Here is a 19,611-nt window from a genome sequence, read left to right as displayed (position 1 = left end):
CAAATTTTGCATGATATTTGTCATGCCTTGGAATGAGACTCGGTGACCTTAACAAATATAATTAAGAATTAGATTAGGGGCAGCCTGGGTGGCTCAGCAGTTAAGCGCTGCCTTCGGCCCAGGGCCTGATCCTGGAGACCCAGGATCAAGTCCCACATCGGGCTCCCTGCATGGAGCCTGCTTCTGTTTCTGCCTCTCTCTGTTTCTCTCTCTCTCTATCTCTCATGAATAAATAAATAAAAATCTTTAAAAAAATACTGAGATTTTTTTCCTTCTTAAGAATTTTACATTGTTTATATTAATAGCCCTTATTTGCCATAAATTAGCCAGTAAGTTAGCCAGAAGTAGAAGCTTAAAAACATCTAACAGATTGCTTCTTCAAATTTTATTAGGAATGCTATATTATTGAACCTCAGAGACTCCAAAATTCTATTTATCTTTCACTGAAAAGAGAAAAATAACAATTTCTTAAACAGTTTCTTGAACTTTAGTTTGGAGGCAACATTGTATGGTAGGTAAGAATAATTGCCTTGGGGCCAGACTTTGGGTTTGAATTATCTTCTACATCTTATTTAGTTACTGAGTTTTCTTAATTATAAAAGGAAGATAATTGTAATGATACTTTAAAGTTGTGCTGAGGTTTAATGGGTTGGTACTTACAAAGTGCTTAGAAGGGCCTAGCATGTAGTACATACTCAAAGTGTTAAACTTCTTGACCAATTCTTTTTTACCTTTTGTAGTTTCTATACTGGAGTACAAATCTAAATATATGTTCTATGTGTACATATATACTCCAAATATCTGTCACTTGGATGGCCTGCAATCCTCCTATTTCCTGGGATTACTTTTCCTATCGAAACAGCTCCAGCTCTATTCCCTAATATTACAGCTTCCCACTTGTCCCCTCTAACATCTCTAGGGCGTACTAGGGAAAGAGGGGGCTGGAGGTTTTCTTGCTGTAATTTCTTACTCCCACCAAGTATTACAGCCTTGCTGCTTCTCCTTATAGCTGCTACCTGTTCTTTGTCTGAAGTTTCATGTTTCTCCAATAGCTTCCAAGCTTCACTGAGTCATTGCTCTTGTGTATAAAAGATTCTTACTGAAGATTAGGGGAAAACTGAATGGTATTCAGCCTTGTATAGTACAGGCAACAACATCAACTTGAATATTAAACACAACTGTTCTTAAGTTTTTTTGGTCTCCTTGCTATGGGAATTTCTTACTAGCAGTTTATCTGAGGGCTCCCACCTGCCTTCTGTCTTGCTGCCTCCTTACAACTTCTCTGACTGTCTCCTTTTCTGAATCCCCCCAGACTCCTCAGATGTCTTCTTCCTGGGATATTATCAGCAGCCTTCTGAATTCTTGTTATTTTATTATGTGACAGATTAAGCATTCATTCTCAACTTTCCAACCATTCCTAGGGGCCTCTACCTTTCTAGGCCAAAAAATAAAAACAAAAATAGAAGGGATCCGTCAGGGAGTTTTCCCAATAAAAGATATCATATGCACAAGTAGGACGTGTATCTCAGCAGCCCAGTGTCTCACCTGGACGTAGCCTTTAAGAGGACTTCTACCTTCTAGAAGAGAGCAGCGCCTACTCAATAATACTTCCTGTGATTAGGAGATGAATTCTAATCTGTGCATCTACTAAGTTCTCCACTAGTCTCATGTGACTATTGAGCACTTGAAAAATGGCTAGAGTGAATGAGGAACATTCAGTTAATTTAATTTTAAATGTAAAAAACCACTGTGACTAGGGGATACCATGTTGAATAGCACAGTATTACATTATCTGCTTTAAAGTATGATCAGATTTTTCTTTCTATGTCTATTCGGTTAATTTTTAAAATTAAAATATAATTGTTCTTCCTTTTTTAACATTTAATTTAGTATATAGATGCATCTATGTACATGGAAGATGTTAGAAAATTAGCAGGAATGGTAGGTTATATCTAAATTAGAAGGCTTAGGAATTCTGTCTAGGAACAAACAAATACATAGGTATACAGGTTCTTAACACAGGAACTATCTTTATCCACTTTTGGTATTAACATTTTTTGAATATTGGTTCTCAAGAAGTATGAAAGGATTTAGGAAAACTCTGGGAAGTTTGAAGCCTATGAGCCTCCAACTTCCTGCTGTGCTATTGGAGATGCTGTGGAAGTGGATTTGGATCATTCAAAAAAGTCCCACATAGACAAGGCTGGAACTTCTGAAAAGGAGCTGCTGACATCCAGAACTGTCCAATGCTGTAGCTGCTATAGCTACTTTAGCTGCTGTAGCTACTACTGCTACTGCTGCTGTAAGTAAACAGCAACTATTTCACTTTGGAGCCAGGGGCAGGAAGCTTCTCTTACTCTTGCCATTTCATCTCCAGCTAGTATCCTTCTGATGGCAGAACTGAACAGGAAACCAGGAAATGTCCAGCACCTAGTGTAGAATGGACAAAGAAGGGTGAATGTAGGGCTGAGAGATAATAGGTAAATTACCGGTAGACCTAACCGGAAGTAAATAATGATGTAAAGTTAAGCAGGAGTGTACCTGTATTTGTGTGTGTATGTATATTATTTTTTCTTTATTTATACAAGTACTAATTTATTATACACGCTGTTACATGCTTTGATGTTTGTTTCATTTGTTTGACTTCAGTTTTATATTAGCTCATGAAACTTCATAATTCTTTTTATGGTGGTAGAGTATTTTATTCTATGAAATGTGCCATGATCTATTTCACCAACCCCCTACTAATGGACATTTAGGTTGTTTCTGGTCTTTTGCAATTATAAACAGTGCTTTACTGAAAATTGTTATGTGTATAATTTTGCACACATGACCATATTTATAGGATAAGTTCCTAGAAGAAGAATTGCTACATTAGATAGTATGAGTTATTTGTAAATTGTAATTATCATTTATAAACTATATGGAATGTCTTACCAATATACTTTTTGTTCATTCAGTGTTTGGCACTCCACCTATATAGAAATGCTGGAAATGCGAGGTCATATTGTAGAAACACAGAGTAATCACAGACAAGGCCCTAAAATGTAGAATATGGCAGTGGGAATGGGCATTGATTTATCTGTACGTTATAGGAGAATACAGCTTTTATCCGGGGAAATGATAGAAGGAAGGGAGGTGGAGATTCAACAACAAAAAGCCCTAGTATGAAGAATACATATTGGAGCTGGGGGAGTAGAAGAAGGAAAAATAGAATAGAGAGAGAAATCGTTTGCCTAGATATCATTCGGATACCCAAAAAAGTCTGAAGCCCATGAAATTCAATACAACAGAAAATGCCTTTTCATAAATAGAAGAATTGTTTCTATAATGACTATTGATGTTTAGAGATATTTTCAGGCCATTTCCTAGCCATATCTATCATTAAAACATATTTGCTAAAAAAAATAAACTACATAGAAAGATATGAATCTTCCTTTATCCTTTTCCAGAGATAGTAGTTTTAAGTTTGGTATGATTTCTTTAACATATATATACCAAATGCACACATACATATATACACAATATTTTTCTTTAGTAGAGAAGGTTTAGGGGCACCTGGCTGGCTCAGTTAGTTAAGTGTCCAACTTGATTTTGGCTCAGGTCATGATCTCAGGATTGTGAGATTGAGCCCCATGTCACGTTCTGTGCTTGGTGTGGAGCCTACTTAAGATTCTCTCTTTCTCTGCCCCTTCCTCCCTCCCATAAAAAAAATCATTAAAAAGTTAAAGGTTTATACTATATATATTGTTCTCTAATCTTCCAAATCTCCAACTTCAAAAATCCAATATGACATGGCTTCCTTTGCATGTAGACATATTCTTTCTAATGATTGCATACTTCTATAATATGTAAGTATCAAAATTTATTTTACATTCACAGTTGGTGGATGTTTTCAGGTAGTTTCTAATTTTCATCATTTCTAACAATGTGACAATGAATGTGCCTTAGTTTTCTATAGTTCAGAATTCTGTTTTCCTTAGCCTTATTTCATGCTTCCTATAAACAATACCTACGGTAGTAATGAGTTTGGAGGCAAAAAATACCATTCACTATGGAAACATATTCCTATGTAGAACCATTTCTTCTTTGGAAATACCTAAAATGTTAATTATTGTTTATTCAATAACTATAAAAGGATGGCTTTTGTGTTATTTTCAACACGATGGGCCAAAGTTTTAGCTGCTTTTGTCACATACTTGGAATTTAAAGTAAGAAATGTAAACTTTATGTAGTAAAGGTTATTATAAGGGTGGAGAAGTTGATGTATGGGAAGCATTTTGAGCTTCTCTGAGAACCAGTAAGATGTAATACTGCTTAAAATACCAATGCAGGGCACCTGGGTGGGCTCAGCGGTTGAGTGTCTACCTCTGGTTCAGGTTCGTGATCCTGGGATCAAGTCTTGCATTAGGCTCCCTGCAGGGCCTGCTTCTCCCTCTGCCTATGTCTCTGCCTCTCTGTGTCTCTCATGAATAAATAAATGAAATCTTAGGGCAGCCTGGTGGCTCAGTAGTTTAACGCCACCTTCAGTTCAGGGCCTGATCCCGGGGACCTGGGATCGAGTCCTATGTCGGGCTCCCTGCGTAGAGCCTGCTTCTCCCTCTGCCTGTGTCTCTCATGAGTAAATAAATAAAATCTTAAAAAAAAAATGAAATCTTAAAAAAAATACAGATGCAAAAAAAATAATAATAAAAGTGCTTTACTTGTAGATTTCCTTTCACAAAAGTCCATATTGAATGTAAAGCATGTAGGTATGTATTTTCCTTGATTACTTTATCTCCTGAAATTGATGATGGTTGGTTGTGGAAGTTGTAGAAGTGTGGGAGGGAAACTGCTAAGCACTGGCTATAGCACAGTGGGGCTCATTTAGGCTGTGAGTCTGATCCTACCTCCAGCATAGTCCAGCATTGAGACCTAATCATGCCACTTTAACTGTACCCAAGTCATCACACATTCCCCTTTTAATTGAATGTAGAGCTATCTGCTTTATTTAATAGTCAATCTGTTAAGTTAGGATGACCTGAGATGAAAGGTGAGGACTGTAAAAAACTTGCTGTTCTTATAATTAGGATGATTCCAGGGATTAGGAACGCTTAAGTGTCTGGAACATATCTGTAAGGTTCATTATTATGCCCTTTCAAGAAGACATCAACTAGTGAAAAAATGGTAAGAGAAAAGCTTGAGAGAAAGATGAGACACAGGTTTTTTATTAGATTATAACTTCATCAGGACATCAGAGTTTTATTTATCCTCAGACTCACTAAATACTACCATTCCTTTATTTTTTCTGTGAACCAAGAAGATAACAATAATAATTAATGGAAATTCAGATAAAAGGTAGTATAGATATAAAATTTATTTGTGTTACTCTTAGGAGAATTCAAGTTAGGATCTGGCTTATATTTATATAACATATTCTGGCTCATTGTTCATAGTTAGTCTTTATGAATTCAAGTTCATTAATCCCTGGAATTTCTCCTGTAGCTCTTTTATTTATTTAAGTAATCTCTACATCCACCATGGGGTTCAGATCAAGACCATGAGATCAAGAGCTGCATGTTCTTCTGACTGAGCCAACCAGGCACCCCTGCATAAAAATTCTTTTTGAGGGCTTTCTGGATCACCTTAGTTAAGATTATAGCTCACTTCTTATTCTTTTCTATTTTCTTTATCCTCCTTCCCTGCTTTGTTTTCCTCCTTACATTTGTCACCTTCTACTTATAATATAAATAAAGTCTCTCCCTTTCTTTCTTTCCTTTTTTTTTTTTTTTTGTTTTTTTGTTTATGGTCTGTCTTTTCTACTAAAGTATAGTCTCCCTAAATGCAAAGATTTTTATTTTTTATTTACCACTATCAGTGCTTATAAATAGCTACCCAGCTTTCTAATTTCTAAATTCAATTTATAAAGAGTATTTAGTAAGAAATTTTAATTTTTGAGAGATACCAACCTTGTTTTAAATTTTTTGTAGTGAATTCCGACTCATCTGAAATAGACACATTTGGAAAATTAATATCTCTTTTTTTGTTTTTGTTTCTTTGCTTTTTAAAAAAATTTTTTTTTGTTTATTCATGAGAAACACAGAAAGAGAGGCAGAGACACAGGCAGAGGGAGGAGAAGCAGGCTCCATGCAAGGAGCCTGATGCGGGACTCCATTCCAGAAATCCAGGATCACCCTGAGCCAAAGGCAGACGCTCAACCGCTGAGCCACCTAGGCGTCCCATCTCTATCTTTTTTGAACTCTTTCTTAAAAATATTTTTTAAGAATTGATTTATTTATTTTAGAGAGAGAGAGATAGCACACACAGGAGGACGTTGAGGAGAGGAGAGAGAGTCCTAAACAGACTCTGCTGAGCATGGCGCCCACCACAGACCTCAGTCTCACTACCCTGAGATCAAGACCTTAGTGGAAATCAAGAGTCAGACACATGAATGACTGTGCCACCCAGGGACCCCTCTTTTTTAAAATCTTATTTTATGGAAGACCTATGCTTTCTTGCTCTCATCCTCTCAAATCAGGAATTTATTCCTGATCAGAACTCAATCCTTAAGGCATAATTTGGAGTCTGCACATATTAGGTCCAGTCATTTGCAAATTTCTGGGTTAGTAGTGATAATTGATTTTCATAGTGATGTTAATAATGGTGATTTTGATGTGCCTTAAATTCCCAAAGTCTCTCCTGAAAATCCTGGCACAGTGGGAAGCAAATTCAGGAAAGTAATGATGGGCATATTCTCTCATAAACTATCCAGTCAACAAATCCCTATGTAAAATGAGTACTTATAAAACTTGAATAAAGGATAATATGAAAATGATTAAAATCTTATATGTTACCTTAGTATTTTAAATGGGAAAATACTGTTTTGTAATATGTGTGAAAAGGTGTTATTAGGAAAGTACTTAATATCTCTTTTATTCATTTTAGATAAGATGGGAAAAAAACATCACATTGGGGGAACCACCAGGATTCTTACATTCTTGGTGGTGGTAAGTATCTTTTATTCCATTTTTATTAGATTGATGATATATTCCAGTGGGCTTGCACTATACTTGTTTATGATTTCATGCTTCTTTTTTATTTATTTACTTTTGTTTTCTATAATTATTTTATGAAAGATAGCACTTAAAAAAAGTCATGCTCAAAACCAGCATTAGTGTTCTTTAACTTAAAGGTACTACTATTGAGTCAAGATGGAATTGAGTTTGGTATATGGAATCTCCTACTGTAAGTATGATTCTGTATTTGTCAGCTCAGGCTGCCATAATAAAATGCCATTGACTACATGGCATAAGCAACATAAATTTCTTTTCTCACACTTCCGGAAGCTGGACATCCAAGACCAAGCCGCTAGTATAGTTTGTTTCTGGTGAGGACTTTCTTCTTGGCTTTTAGACCCTCATGATCTCATCTAACCTAAGGATACTGAAAGTGGAGGCAGTGGTGAATATTTAAGACACTGAAAAGTAGTAAAAAAAAAAAATGAAATAGTTCAATATAGATTCAGGGATAGAACTGTGTAGGAACACAAAAAAGACCATCAGACTAATTGAAGGCCCAGTTGATAACAGAACTTATAAATTTCATTGTAAAACCAGTATGTCCAAATATGTGACTTTTCTGCAGCAGCATTGGCAGTTCAGGTGTCTGCATGGACAAGCTAGGGTAGAATGTTCTTTTGCATTTCTTCAATTACAAGCATTTTCTCTCTTATTTAAAAGGAAAATAACAAAAGCGCTCTCCTTGTGCCCTGCACATTGTTTCCTTGGTATGTTATTTAATGCCTTCATCTTTTTAACCTCTCTCCTGGAAACATGCCTTACTAGAAGTTCTGTGGTGAATGGAACCGCACTTGATCAGTTGTGGTTGTGGGTTTCCCTTGTTTGTCTCACATATGTATGGCAGGAACAGGTGCAGTCCTTTGGCTCAGAGCTGTTCCTGTATTTGGAACAACGGTTTATTGCAGTTAAGCACTATCACTGTGCTATTTTTCTGGGGTTTAAGACTGAGCTCTTATATATTACAAAAGTCAGTTTTTCATTTTACATAGTATGTATTTATGATACCTAGATCTAGACTGTAAAACTTTAGCTGTTTGCTGAATGTAGTTGAGTCTCCTCATCTGTGGGCCTTAAATCTGGCAGATGCTTGATCTTTTCTTGTTGTTGTTAACTGTTTCAGAGGTCCCTTTGATTTTCTTTCTTTCTCATTAGAATCTTTTTTTTTTTAAGAGCAATTTTTAATAGTTTCACAACACAGTTAAGGGGAAGGTACAGAAATTTCCCATATACCTTCTTGCCCCAAATAGGCATAACCTCCTCCATATTAACATCCCCCGTCAGCATGGTACATTTGTTACAGTTGATGAACATACAATTGACACATTCATAATTACCCCAAGTCCATAGTTTACATTACAGTTTATTCTTGGTGTTGTACATTCTGTGGGTTTGAACAAATGTATAATGACATGATCCATCAATATAGCATCATACAGAGTATTTTCACTGCCCTGCCCTAAAAATCCTCTGTGCTCTGCCTTTTCATCTCTCCCATTCTTACACTCCTCCCTTGGCAACCACTGGTCCTTTTACTGTCTCCATGGTCCTGCCTTTTCCACAGTCATTTAGTTTGAATCATACAGTAGGTAGCCTTTTCATATTGGCTTCTTTCACTTAGCAATATGCATTTAAAGTTTCTCCATGTCCCTCCATGGCTTGATAGCTCATTTCTTTTTAGTGCTGAATTATATTCCATTGTCTGGATGTACTGGGGTTTGTTTACACATTCACCTACTGAAGGACATTTTGGTTGCCTCCAAGTTTTGGCAGTTATGAATACAGCTGTTATGAATATCCATACGTAGGTTTTATATGGACATATCATGTATGTGTAAATATCAGGGAACATGATTGCTAGATCTTATAGTAAGAATATTTTTAGTTTTGTAGGAAATTGCCAACTGTTTCTCAGAGTAGCTGTACCATTTTCATTTCCATGAGCAATGAATGAGAATTTCTGTTATTCCACAGCTTTACCAGCATTTGGTGTTGTTAGCGTTTAAGACTTGATCCATTTTGATAGGTCTGTAGTGTCATCTTTTTATTTTAATCTGCATTTCCCTGATGACATATCATGTGCATGTGGAGGATCTTTTAGTATGTTTATTTGCCATCCATATATCCCTTTTGGTGACGTATGTTTTCAGGTCTTTGGCCTACTTTTTAATCAGATTGTTTTGTTATTGTTGAGTTTTAAGAGTTCTTTGTACATTTTGGATAATAGTCCTTTATCAAATGTGTTTTTTTCAGATTTTTTCTCCCAGTCCATGTCTTGTCTTCTCTTTCTTTTGACATTGTCTGTCACAGAAGATTTTAACTTTATTGAAGTTCAGTTTATCAATTATTCCTTTTGTAAATTATACCTTTTTGTGTTGTATCTAAAAAGCTCACTCCATAATGAAGGTCATCTCCTTCATTTTCTCCTGTTATCTTCTAAGAATTTTTTTTGTGGTGAATATAAGGTCTTTGTCTAGATTTGTATTTTTGCATGTGGATGTCTAGTTGTTCTGGTACCATTTGTGGAAGAGATATCTTTGCTTCATTGCCTTTATTACTCCTTCGTCAAATATCAGTTGACTGTATATGTAGGTCTTTTCTGGCTTTCTGTTCTATTCCATTGATGCATTGTCTGTTTTTTTTTTTTTTTCACCAATACCACACTGTCATATATTATAAGTTGGATATTATCAGCCCTCCAACTTTGTTCTTCTTTAATACTGTGTTGACTGTTCTGGGTCTTTTCCTTCTCCATGTAAACTTTAGAATCAGTTGTTGATATGCAAAAATATCTTGTTAGGATTTTGATTGGGATTGCATTGAATCTATAGATTAAGTTGGGAAGAACTGATATCTTGACAATATGAGATGCCTGACCTTTTAAATCTGTAACTCTTTAGAGCTTCACTTTATCATAGGTGCTGTAGATTAGGGATTCGGGATTATCATAAGGGTTACTTTTTCTTTTTAACTCAGGAAGCTGTTAATGCTGTTAAGATCCAGGTGAATAGTATAATGTGTATTCTTCTAGCACTTACTGCTTGCTCATTTTGTCAAATGCAAGGTCCCTTTTGGATGGACCAGTTGCAATTTTGTGAGTTCTCACTTCTGTTTTTTTTTAATAGAATATTTGAAAATGGAGTTGTCCTGTTGTTTAAGCTGCTTCATCAAATATTTACAAAGTATAAAACTATGCTGCCCTCAAGGAAATAAGTATAGAAGAGATAAAAAATTAAAGTATTATAACTGAGGTATATATTAGTTATAATAGCAATTCAGGAGGATTGCTTACTTCAGCTTGTAAGATTTAGGAAAAGCTTTATAGAAAAAGTGAATCTGAGGTGAGCTGGAAGTTGAATGAAGGAAGGATATTTTGGTTAAGGAATAGTTAGTATCAAGTCTCAGAAGGAATGATCATAAATCCAAGAAATGACTGGTAGCTTGGCTCAGTTGAATTGTAGGTGCAGTACTATGAAGTGATAGAATATAAGGATAAAGACCAGGGCAGAGACCAGATTATGAAGTCCTGAAGTGCATCAAAAGTTTTAGATTAAAGCATGAAGATTTTAAACACTGTACATGACATGATTAGATTTGGGCTTTTAGATATTCACTTGGCATCAACATAGAAATGGATTGAAGAGAGTTGAGAACAGAGATAAAATCTAGTTATAAGGCAAGTGTAATTGTAGTTGAAAGGTGATAGTAAACAATAAGTAGAATAGTTGGGATGTGAAGAAGTTTCCTAGGTTTTAGATTTGGGGCAAACAGTGATGTCATTGACTGAAAGAGGAAATATAGAAAGAGCAACAAACTTTGGAGGAAAGGTCATAATTTATCTTGGACAGGTTAAATTTTGAGGTGCCTAACTGACATTCAGATAGAAATGTTCTAATACAAAGTCAGAGAGAGATCTGCGTCTGTAGCTCTGAGACAGGTCCACAATGGTTTGAAAATTCTTAGTGCAGACCATACTATAGGTGAATGTTTATAGATTCAATGGCTCAGAGTAACAAGTAAGAGCAGGGCCTGAGTTTGGAATCCTGAGGAAAGTCAACATTTAAGCCTGGGCTGATGAAGAGCAGTCTTAAAGGAAAATAATTGGAGAGGAAGAAGAGTAATCAGGAGAGAATAATGTATGGGAACCAGGTAGGACATTTAATGCAGAGATTAAATTCTGCGGCAAGTGTAAGTAAAAGGACCCAGAGATTTTCCTGAATTGGGAAGGAAGGTGAACTTTGTGGTCCTGAGGAAAAGAGTTTTTGTGGAGTGGTGAAAGTGAGATTCAGAAAGCTGCTCTAATTCATTTTCCACCTCAAGGGTTGCTGAGAGTAGCTGAAAGGTGTAGTAGCACATGGAATAGTTTCAGGATTAACAAGAGAACAGGACCTAATATTTTTCTTTTTAAAGGAAGTGTGGGATTTCTGCCACACTATCCAGTATGGATAATGGAAAGTAAGTGATTTTATTTTCTGAAAGTTTTTCCTTGTTCAAATGTAATTTCTCTTAGCACTTTTTTTCTTTCCCAGTTTGCACTCTGCCCAGCACTACAGTATTTCTCATGCTTCCCATGTTCATTGCTTGTATCCAGATCAAATCTCCTTTGAAAATGTATTTCCCATTTGTATTCTTTAATAAAAGTTCCCAATGCTTCCATGAATTTCATAAATAGAAATGCCAAGAAACTTCTTTCTCCCGAAATTAATGTCTTTTTCAGTTTGTGTAATTTAAAAATAGACATTTCTTAAATCTTCCTATTAAATGTTTTAATGGCAGAAATTATGCTTTATTCTTACTCAATTTTATATGTAAAACACTTTTGGAAATAACTTTGGGCCCATGTATTTTTATCCTGAAATTAAATATATATGACATTGCAGGGAAATTATACTAATAACTAAGATTATCATGAATTCAATTTTTTCACTGGGAATGGGAAGTCAAATCTTACAGTACACTAGTATTCTAATGGATGACATCAGGTATAGCTATACATGTGAAAACAAAAGCACTGAATTAGCCAACTGGCTCACTAGAATGGTATAATAATTATCATCGGCAGACTAGTTCTTACTCCTCTTGTATGTCTTGCCTATAATAGACGTTGCATAACTAATTATTTGATTAAGTTAAAATAGAGTGGGAGGGAATGGGTTAAATAGGTGATGGGGACTAAAAAGGGCACCTGTTGGATGAGCACTGGGTATTGTATGGAAGTGTTGAAACTAATATTACATTGTATGTTAACTTATTGGAATTTAAATAAAAACTTTTTAAAAAGTTAAACAGCAATATAAGACAATGCGGGTGACAACTAAAATGGGAGTATAATCATAGTGAGAAGGCAATAAAAAGTGTTAGCGAGAGAGAAAGCAAAGTACAGAAATGGTTAAGTTATGAAGAAGAAGTAAAAGGTATCTGGGAGAATAGGAAAAGAATGAAAAAATAGGAAAATTTGGTGGTGAGAAGACATTGTAAATAACATGGAATTTTCCACTACATATGAAGGATTAGAAATGAAACTGAGGCTAATTTTACTGTATTAATAGGGAGATTTCTTTGTTATGAGAATTTTTTAGAATATATTTTTAGGACCTTTATTCTTCTTTTAAAAGTACTTTTTACTTTTGCATATACCGTGTCTGGTATCTGTATAAAAGCTTGTAAAATACACAACAGATCTTATTTTCTCTCTTTTTACACAAAGAAACTAATGGAAAAAAACTATTTTCTCAAGGTCAGATTTAGAATTAGAATTGAAATTTCCTGAATTGTAACCAGTGCTCATCTCAGTAACAGATGATATTTCTTCAACACAGAGCAGAATTTAGTGGCCCACTATTAATAAGACATTAATTACAGTTCCCTTTTGAACATCCTGAGTGGCTAATTCTAGACAGTAGATAAAAATGGGACTCAGAAAAGTCGTCTCTTCTGAGTCTGGTCTATATTGAGGCATCCATGCATCACTGGCAGCTGCATGTAGGGTGAGGGGGTGGTTGCCATAGGATACTCAGGAAATGAGTTGGAGTATGAGGGTCAAAGGTAGGATAACAAAATGTTTGCTGTCTTATCTAGGACAGGTATCTACTACACTTAGAACAGCTGATACTGCTTGGACTGCCAAAGCTGCATAACCTTGCCCATAATCAGCATGAGCCATCTTGAAGTGAGAACTCTTTAATACCATATTCACATTAGAGGTAAAATGATGTAAGAACTAAAAAGTTCAGGGCCAGCTCTGCCACTAATCAACTGTGTGACCTCTAGGCAAATTATTTAATCTCTTTAAGCTTCAGCTCTCTCATTGATCAAATAGGCATAATAATGGAAGATTAAAAAAATAATAATGGGAAGATTAAATGCTGAATGTATAATGCTTAGTATATGATGCTTGAGTTTAGCACATAAGCTATTTTAATGATACTTTAAAATATGAATTTATCATTAATCCAAGAGTATTGTGAGAATTTTATGATGGGACAAGATATAATGCTTGCATCTTGTAAATTATTAAATAATGCTAAGGAATAAGACAAGTACATGTATTTGGAAGTTTTAAGGTGATGAACAGGGTACATGTACATTTTATGTAAAACCCTACTCTTATGTAAGTTAGGAATAGATAGTTTTCTTCAGTATAGATTATGAGTATGTAAGATTCTTTGAAAATATTTTTGGGGCCAAAGAGAAATAACTTCCTTAGCTATTAATGATTTGAAATTACGGTAACATGGCTTGCTAAAAAAAAAAAATATATATATATATATATATATATATATATCTCCATCCTGTGGTTTTTTTCTTTTTTCCTTCTTTTTTAATTTTTTTTTTCAGAAAGTCCTGAATGTGGCCAGTGGATTAAGGTTATATAATCATGTTAACATCCCATCTTCTGGACCCCTCTGGCATGTTTATTCGCCCTTGTAGACGTTTCTGACAACTATTTTGCTTTCCTTACTTCATAGAGATATTGAGAGCTAGTGAAATCATTTTCACTCACATCCTCAGAGTAGAAGAAAAATGGTGTTCAGATGAGAATCCTCAACTTGGAAATCTTGTGTTTTCCTTTGATTTATGTGGGGAAATTTTTAATAATAATAAATGGTACAAGAACAAAGATATTAATATTTTGCAGGTTTTGGTTCCTGTGTTTTAGTCTCTGAGTACTTCATTTTTTAATTAATTAATTAATTAATTTATTTATTTATGAATGAGAGATGGAGAGAAAGCAAGCAGGGCAAATAGCAGAGGGAGAGGGAAAAGCAGACTTTACGGTGAGCATGGAACCCCACACGGAGTTTAATCTCAAAACCCTGAGATCATGACCTGAGCCAAAATCAAGAGTAGGTAACTTAACTGACCCCTTTAACTACTTCATTTGTAAAATACATGTTTTTTACTTGTATCTGCTTAGAAACAAAGAAACTGTGTAAATGTAAACCATTACTCATAATGATGAATCTTCCACATTTCAAGGATTATATTTTTATATCAAACTTAATAGATGTAGAGGTGAGAGCAAATGAGAAGCTCCTTAGCCGCTAGCTAAGCGGCTTCCTTTTCCTGTGGAAAGAGGAAGTCTGTGTCTTTGGAATTATAGAATTATCTGCCCTCGGTCCTAATGAGAATCAAGGAATTAGTTCAGTGGGACCTCAAAAAAGCTACTAAAGATGTCAATGAAATTCTTCCAGCTAAGAACAAATCAAGTATTGTTACGAATCTCACCTATTTAAAAAGCCTAATTTCTCCTCTAAGACATAAGTCCACATTTTCATATGATAAGTGTTATATTATCATAATATCAGCCAAAAGCATTTGCCCAGAATATTTGTAAAGTCTTAATGACATATGAGATGTAACTTCTACAGAGTTGTATTTAGGTGCTATAGGAAATTGAGTTGAAATTTTGAATTCAACTCATCACTAGTTTTGTATCCAGTCACATACAGCCATTGATGCCATGGATTATATATCTATTTTTTTTCTTTTCTGCAGGATATGATGTAGCATATTGCATAGATTTTGCATTAATATATGCTTGAAATATTAGAAAAAAATAATAGTTTAAAATTTTAATTTATCAAGGGTTTATAGTGGTCTTTAACCTTGTTATTTTCTAAATTAGCTAAGTGATTTGTCTACTGTCCCACAAAGCCAAGCATGGATTAATTGCAGAATGTGAACTCATGTTGATCACAGTGAAGCTTTGTTGTTATGATATAACTAACATAACATATTTTTTTCAAATATTAGGATGGTATTATAGCAGTCCCAATATACTGTATGATCAGATAACTAGTGCAAACACATGGGTTGAATTTTCTAGAAAAGATAAACTTTTAAAGTATATTTCCCATCTGTGATCACTTCTTAGGTGAAAATATACAAATACTTATAAAATAAATGAAATGTGTTTAACATGAATATCATAGCTCAAAAAATAAATTTTTATTTAATTTTTAAACTAATTTTATACTTTGAATTTCATAATATATTTCAGATTATTATTTTTAAAAAAGATTTTATTTATTCATTCATGAGAGACACAGAGAAAGAGAGAGGCAGAGACACAGGCAGAGGGAGGAGCAGGCTTCATGCAAGGAGCCCGACGTGAGACTCAATCCTGGGTCTCCAGGATCAGGCCAGGCCCTAGGCTGAAGGCGGCGTTAAACCATTGACCCACCCAGACTGCCCTATTTCAGATTATTTTTACTTAATTGTGAAACTCTGCTAATGAGTAGGGTTTTTTATTTTTATTTTTATTTATTTTTATTTTTATTTTTTTAAATTTTTATTTATTTATGATAGTCACACACACACACACACACACACACACACAGAGAGAGAGAGAGAGAGAGAGAGAGAGGCAGAGACATAGGCAGAGGGAGAAGCAGGCCCCATGCAACGGGAGCCCGACGTGAGATTCGATCCCGGGTCTCCAGGATCGTGCCCTGGGCCAAAGGCAAGCTCTAAACCACTGCGCCACCCAGGGATCCCATGAGTAGGGTTTTTTAAATTGAAATTTTACCTTATTTTTATAATGAGTATTCTTTATTATTAGTATCTCATAGCTTTCTGGTAGCCACCTTAGCTATATGGTCTTTGAAGTGATGGACTAGAGATTCTGAATACACAAAACATAATGAACATTTGTTTTAGTCATGTAAAATGGTACCTAGAAAGGCTGGCTAGGGGTAAGTTGTGTTTTTTCCCCTCAGTTTTTTCAAATTGTGGCAAAATGCACAAAACATAAAATTCACCATCTTAACCATTTTAAGTGTGTATTTCAGTGTTATTAAATACATTCATAATGTTTGTAACCATCACCACCATCCATCTCCATAACTCTTTTTATCTCGTGAAACTGAAACTATATTCATTAAACAGTGACTCTCTATTCCCTGTCCTCCCAGCTTCTGTCAGCCACCATTCTGTTTTCTTTCTTTATGATTTTTGGCTACTATACCTATCTTATTTAAGTAGAATCATATAGTATTTGTCTTTTAGAGACTAGCTTATTTCACTTCGCATAATATCTTCGTGGTTCATCCATGTTGTACATCTGTTAAAATTCTCTTCCTTTTAAAGGTTGAATAATTTTCCATTGCATTTTTATACTATATTGTCTTATCCATCAGTGGACCCTGGGATTGCTTCCGAGTTTTAAATATTGTAAATAATGCTGCTATGAACCTGGGTGTATAAATATCTTTTTGAGATTTTTAATTCTTTTGGGTATAAACCCAGAAGTGGAATTGCTTGATCATATGGTTAAATTTATTTCTAAGTATTTTATTCTTTTTGATGCAGTTGTAAATGGAATTGTTCTCTTAATTTCTCTTCTTGACAGTTCATTATTGGTTTATAGAAACTTAATGATTTTTGAATCTTGAATTTATATCCAGCAACTTTACTGAATCCATTTATTTAGTTCTAACATTTTTTTGGTGGAGTCTTTAGTAATTTGAGTCTTCTCCCCCACCCCCTTTCTAGCATCTAGCTCTAAGGGTTTGTCAAGTTTATTGATCTTTTCCAAGAACCAACTTTTGATTTTATGGATTTTCTCTGTTGTTTTCCTGTTCTCGATTTCATTGATCTCTGTTCTGATCTTTATTATTTCCTTCTACTAGCTTTGGGTTTAATTTGCTCTACTAGTTCCTTAAGTTTTAAAGTTAGGTTGTTGATGTAAGATCTGTCTTGTTTTTTAAATATATTTATAACTTTAAGTTTCCCTCTCATATTGCTTTTACTATATCCCATAAGTTTTCATATGTTGGGTTTTCATGTCATCTTTAAGTATTTTTTTAATTTCCCTTGTGATTCTTGTTTGATTCATTGGGAGTTTGCATTAATTTCACAAATTTGTGAATTTTTTAGTTTTCCTTCTGTTATTCAGTTCTAACTTCATCCCACTGTGGTCAAAGAAGATACTTTGTATATCTACTTATCTTTTCAAATCTTGAGACTTAATGTATGCTCTAACTTATGGCCTATTCCTGGAAAATGCCTCAATTGCACTTGAGAAGTTAGTTTATTATGTTGTTTAATTGCCATTTCCTTTTTATCTTCTCTCTGGTTGTTTTATCCTGAACTGAAAGTGAAGTATTAATATCTGTAATTATTATTGTAGAACTGTGTATTTCTCTTTGGTAAATGTCTTCAAAGGGTATGTATCTTGCTCTTTAAGGAGATCATACATGGGTAATGTAGGATTGTCAGAAATATACCACATATAAAGTTATCCCATTTTATTAAATTGTTTTATTATCCCTCATCTTGATCTTGTAAACTTTTGACTCTGATTAAATCCATACAGGGAAACCAAAAAATAGAAATAGAACAATGTTACTATTCCAGGGTAAAACCTTAATTTAATTATATATGTATAAATAAATAATCATTTATTTATAGTTATTTAATAACTTTTAGGATGTAATCTAATAATAAATTAATGGTTTTCTTCCAGTCCACTTTGTAAGAAACATTTTAAAAATAATAATGTGAAAATTTATAAGAGGGATCTTTTAACATTTGCTAGAAAATTAGTGAATAAGAAGAGATATTAAGGTATTATAATACTGCACATAATATTCTATGATTAAACTTAATACAGTTTAAAGATTACCAACCATTTTGAAATTTTGGTTTAAAAGCTTTGAAGTTCCTTAACATGAAAAATAAGAATAATTGCAATATACTATAACTCATAACACACTAGATGCAGGTGGAAAATTTTTAGCTGTATCTTTGTATATCTTTAATTCTTGTACTTTTTATACAAAAAGGGAGATAGGAAGGCCAAGCACAACTTTTAACTGATTTCCTTCTCTTAAAAGAATTGAAGTTTACTCAAATTATTTTTTCTTTATTCTCCTTGTTTATTGTAGAAACTTAAAAGGAAATTAAATGCCAATGTTCAATCATTCATATTTTTCACCTTTGAAGGTAATCTTATTTTACTGAACTCATTGTATTATAACGCCTACAGAATGTTTTCTTCTATCTGGGGAGAGAGAAATTCAGACTGAGTCTTTAAGGGCCAAACCAAAGAGGCCAGGTTTAATTTACCAAGTTTTTATTGTACCATCGTTACCTGTGTCCTTGGTACAATGACCTGCCCTAACAATATGTATGCATATTAAGCTTTTATACAAGCTAATCACAGTGTTGATTATATTATTGCTAGTATGCTTACTCTATGTCATATGTTCTGTTTATGTTATGTAATTTAATTTTCTCAACAACCCCATTTTATAGAGGAGGAAATTGTGTTTCTGACTTGTTCAGGCAACTGGAGCTAGTAATTAATTGGCAGGGCTGGCTTCTGTCTGAGATATATCCTGTTCCAAAACCTGTGCTCTTAACTACTTGATTTAGTCTACTTTGCAATTTTTGTAGAGTGAAAAATGTATAATAAAAAAAGATTTCTGTTGATCGGTATAATTACCTTTGTTCGTTTACAGTATTTCTGACATTTGCTTTCCTGAGTTTTGAATCCTTTGGTTACGCTCATTTTTAATTTTACAGATGAAAGAATGATCAGAGACATAAGTTTTATAAGCAGGGTAATTATTTTTTCCTAACCAATTTCACCTTGCTTATTCCCATTTTCTTGAATAGAAGGAAAAAAAGAGAACATGAACTTTTTGAATCTTCAAAATTACTAGCCTATTTTGGAAATTGCAAGGGCAAACAAGAGGATATTTTAAGAACATATATTTGTTTGAACAATCTGATTTAATGGTCAGGATATTGGCCTGGCAGTTGGACAACAAAATTATCTTGAAAAAAATAATGAACTACTTTATTCTTTAATAATTAAATTAGGATATTATTTACTGTTTTTATTCTTCATGGGAAAATTATGAAAAGCATTATAATTATTTCAATTATGTGTTTAAGTGATATAAACAGACAATTAAGAATGACAGTTTAAAATTTTTAAAAATTATCCTTTTAGAAAAAATCTTAGCATTTCTGAGAGATAGCTAGATTATACCCTATTATTGCAGGAAGAACCTTTTCTGAGTTTAAACCTTTTAAAGAAATATTT

At 34.1% G+C, this 19,611-nt stretch overlaps 2 protein-coding genes across 3 annotated transcripts in view; both read left to right on the top strand.

Annotated features, from left to right (window-relative positions):
* SSBP2 (single stranded DNA binding protein 2) overlaps positions 1-19,611 on the top strand; it is a 283,441-nt gene that overhangs the window by 81,591 nt on the left and 182,239 nt on the right. For both annotated transcript variants that reach the window (XM_055342209.1, XM_055342208.1), the window contains exon 3: positions 6,925-6,986. In XM_055342209.1, coding sequence (XP_055198184.1) covers positions 6,925-6,986 — 62 coding nt within the window. The remainder of the gene's footprint in view (positions 1-6,924; positions 6,987-19,611) is intronic.
* On the top strand, positions 14,680-17,213 carry KANTR (KANTR integral membrane protein). The gene is given in 3 exon segments (XM_055342220.1): positions 14,680-14,764; positions 17,052-17,169; positions 17,171-17,213. Coding segments are annotated over 3 exon segments (246 nt in total).

This window comes from Nyctereutes procyonoides, unplaced genomic scaffold (genome assembly GCF_905146905.1).
Source record: "Nyctereutes procyonoides isolate TBG_1078 unplaced genomic scaffold, NYPRO_anot_genome, whole genome shotgun sequence".
Taxonomy (NCBI): domain Eukaryota; kingdom Metazoa; phylum Chordata; class Mammalia; order Carnivora; family Canidae; genus Nyctereutes; species Nyctereutes procyonoides.
Note: the sequence above shows the minus strand (reverse complement) of the source record. Positions and strands in the feature narration are given on the sequence as shown.